At 35.6% G+C, this 3,560-nt stretch overlaps 1 protein-coding gene across 1 annotated transcript; it reads left to right on the top strand.

Moving 5' to 3' along the window:
• The first annotated feature begins 398 nt into the window (after window positions 1-398).
• LOC119066129 (fatty acid hydroxylase domain-containing protein 2-like) lies at window positions 399-1,751 on the top strand. Its single transcript, XM_037168420.1, has 4 exons — window positions 399-891; window positions 951-1,287; window positions 1,342-1,480; window positions 1,545-1,751. Exons 1-4 carry the CDS (start codon window positions 685-687, stop codon window positions 1,678-1,680), a joined length of 819 nt encoding a protein of 272 aa, XP_037024315.1. The 5' UTR covers window positions 399-684; the 3' UTR covers window positions 1,681-1,751.
• The last annotated feature ends 1,809 nt before the right edge of the window (window positions 1,752-3,560 follow it).

Genomic DNA, 3,560 nt, shown 5'->3' with positions numbered 1-3,560 from the left:
TATTGTCAATGGTTTGGAGATATCAAATTCGTTTTTCTTAGTTAGTAGAGTAGGAACAGATCGTCCTACTCAACTTCAATCAAAATACGAAGTGACGAAATACACGAGAGAAATAGAAACGATGGACTGGAAAATTTCGAAAGCGAAAATACTTTTGAAGCAAATTGGCTTCAATTCTGACTGAGTTGCTTAATAACAAATTTCAAAATAAATAATTACCTTTTTTTCACTCATTTTGATCAAACATTCTCTCTATCAGCTGAAACTAGTCTTACAACAATCGCAATACTCTCTCTAGCACCGAAGCTAAACTCCGATGTAAGAGAGTATGCGAATTTTATGGTGTTCGTTCAAATTAAACTCGATTAACGTTTTATCAGCTTTGAATGAACATGGCACAAAGTTCACAGTTGATACGACATATTGACTGTGTATAGGTGACATAGTATACTGAATTAGTTTAAATTTAATTTGGTTTTGCTAACAGACATAGAAAACAAAACTCACTACCAGTTAACAAGTCCAAAAATATGTGATGATAAGATAACAAAACGACTGTTAATCAAATCAAGTCACCGTAGCGCATATATACGAATTCAGTATTATTGTGCAACTGATAGACATTTGTTCTTCTCTGTATAGTTAAGAGCGTTTGGAAGTTTGAAAATTTGTCTTACTTCTAACATGGAGTTAACTTGGATGCAAGTTCAATGGAACAAAGTTCTTGAGTTTCACGGTCATGACGCGTTCAACGTTCGTGTCTACGGGACCTTTGTCGTTTCAATGATCATTTACTGGGGAATGGGAGGACTTTTCACCATTGTGGATTACACCGGCAAACCGAAATTCATGATGAAATACCGAGTTCAGGAGAACGTCAAGACTTATCCTGTAATTGAATCATCGTCATGGCGATCATCTTGAATTCTAAATTATGACGTTGATTGCAGATTTCGAAGGAGCAATTACATGACCTTGTTAAAGTAATTCTGCAGAACCAACTTCTCGTTTTCGTTTTTGCCATTGGAAACTTCTACTTGGATGAATATCGAGGTCGTAAAATGGCTATTGAACTACCGAGTCTTCTCACAGCCGTTTGTCACTTAATCTTTTTCCAAATGGTGAGGGAAGTGACTTTCTACTACTCTCACCGCCTTCTTCATCATCCCTCATTGTACAAATGGATTCATAAAAAACATCACACTTGGACGTCACCGGTTGCAATTGCAGCTGCTTATTGCCATCCAGTCGAGCATATCTTTTCTAATGTCATTCCCATTGCTTTAGGTATTTATAGTTTCAATCCCTGCAATTTTCGTAATTTCATTTTCTTTATGATAGGGGCAAGTATCTTGAATTCTCACACAATTCTTTTATGGACTTACACCGTCTATGCAACGATAGAGACGCTGACAGTTCACAGTGGTTTCCATTTACCACTGTTGAAATCACCGGAGTTTCACGATTTCCATCATTTGAAGTAAGAGATGCGTCTAATTGTGTAAATTTAGAAATTATTCGATTTCTTCTCTTTTTTTTCCTAGATTTAACTGTAATTATGGAGTGAATGGTCTTATGGACAGGTTTCACGGAACCGATTCTCTGTTTCGTAAGTCAAAGCAATTCATCCGTGACAAACGCACGTTCACTGCTACACCTATTAAAGTCCTCATCCCTTAATTGGTTATTTGTGTCACGTGATTGATTTAAGGGTTAAGTCGATGGGGAAATAAAGACTTTTTGGTGTACAATGAGGCCTAACTTGTTACATTTTCCAAATTATCGAACATGTCGAACAGTTGAGAATGCTTATACCTTACTACCCAACCTGACTAATGGGCTTGTTAGAATGTCGGATATTGTGCTATCAGACAAAAACCTCTTAAAAGAGGAAGGGTGACGCAAGTCCTTTACTTACAAAAGTATTGATATCAGAAAGGGTGACGCTCAAGGCGATGATTTCGGTTCTATTTCTGAAGTAATTCTACTTTCGACTATACGAGAATTCAGTTTTATCTTTTTTAATTCCACTTATTTAGTCTATTTTCATTCGCTTTTGGTTTTTTTACTTAAAATAAAATTATAAAGATTGAAGTTAGACGTGTTCAAGAAACCTCTATGGATATTCAAAATGTTTGCTCTGAAGTTTTAAGAGGTATTAATTCGTATTGCACCTGTGTAACCTTAGTTTCTTGTAATAGTGCCACGACAATTAATCACTCAGTTAGGAGGACGACAAAAATATTTTTTAATAAATTTGTTGTTTGGTTGTCCTCATCATCTGCCATTTGTGACGCAATTTTTTTAATATAAAGAATTGGTGTTAAAGGTAAATTTTTGCGTATCGGAGTCTTGAGCGTCACCCTTTCTGATATCAATACTTTTGTAAGTAAAGGACTTGCGTCACCCTTCCTCTTTTAAGTGGTTTTTGTCTGATATCAGTACTTTTGTAAGTTTTAAGGTTAAAGCGCCAGTTATAACATATCAAAAGTTTTTATTTAGAGACGAAGAAAGCAGTTTTATATGTCCCGTAACACAAAAGATAATACCAAAACCACATTTGAAACAGGAAAATCCAACTACCCAACAATTATTTGCCACTGTTTTCTGCTTCGAAAACACTGAGACTTTGTCGAAGACACCAACCTTAAAATTGAAACACTTTTCCAGTTTTGGTCATTTCGCCCGTATTCTACTCCCAAAACTCTGAGACTTTTGCCGAAGACACCAATATTCCATCTGTCATACATTTCGAAAAAAGTCCAAAAACATAAAATCGAAACACTTTTCCAGTTTTAGTAATTTCGCCCATATTCTCACAAAACTCTGAGACTTTGCCGAAGAAATGAAACGTTCCATCTGCCATAAATCCGGAGATAAATCTAAAAACTGATAGTGACCAAATTTTTCTACTCCCAAAACTGAAAGTAAAAAACATTCCAATTACACCTCCAAACAGCCTTCATATCAAGAGAAATATATGGGGCTTATATGGGAACTTCCGAAAGCCCCAGCTCCTAAACGAGATCATGTCGACCCAATTTTTTGCTAAAAGTCTTAGAATCATGCCCAGAAACTACTCCCAAAATTTCAGCAAAATCGTAGGCGTCGTTCTCGAGATAGATTCCACAAGCAAACAACGAAACAAACAAAGGTTGGTAAAATTCATCATTTCAGAATGGGTCAAATCTGACCTTTCCCATACAAAAATCTAGATTTTGAAATGCAATATCTCGGCCAATTTTGAACCTTATGAGACATGCGATAGTTCGTTGAACTCGATTGTCATACTTTAAGAGTCGTGGAAGCCAAGGAGGAAAAGTCAAAAAGTCGAGGGGTGACGCACTTCCATTTAATCCATTTAATCCATTAAATCCATTTAATCCATTTAATCCAAAAAAAATTTTTAGTTTTACCGAAATAATTAGGCTACCCACCTGAAAAATTTGTAAAGTAATTGCGAAAAATAGATTTGCATGATCACCAGCTCGTTTAAGTACTCGTGAGGTAAAGGATTTTTTTTTTTGTTAAAAATGGTATTAAATTTATTTAATCCATTT

Source organism: Bradysia coprophila, chromosome IV (genome assembly GCF_014529535.1).
Source record: "Bradysia coprophila strain Holo2 chromosome IV, BU_Bcop_v1, whole genome shotgun sequence".
Taxonomy (NCBI): domain Eukaryota; kingdom Metazoa; phylum Arthropoda; class Insecta; order Diptera; family Sciaridae; genus Bradysia; species Bradysia coprophila.
The sequence above is the reverse complement of the archived record's forward strand: the minus strand, read 5'-3'. Positions and strand labels throughout refer to the sequence as shown.

Coding starts and splice junctions, on each gene's coding strand:
- LOC119066129 (XM_037168420.1), top strand. CDS start 685: ATGGAGTTAACTTGGATGCAAGTTCAATGGAACAAAGTTCTTGAGTTT. Junction 892..950: donor AGAACGTCAAGACTTATCCT/GTAATTGAATCA, acceptor CGTTGATTGCAG/ATTTCGAAGGAGCAATTACA. Junction 1,288..1,341: donor TGTCATTCCCATTGCTTTAG/GTATTTATAGTT, acceptor TCTTTATGATAG/GGGCAAGTATCTTGAATTCT.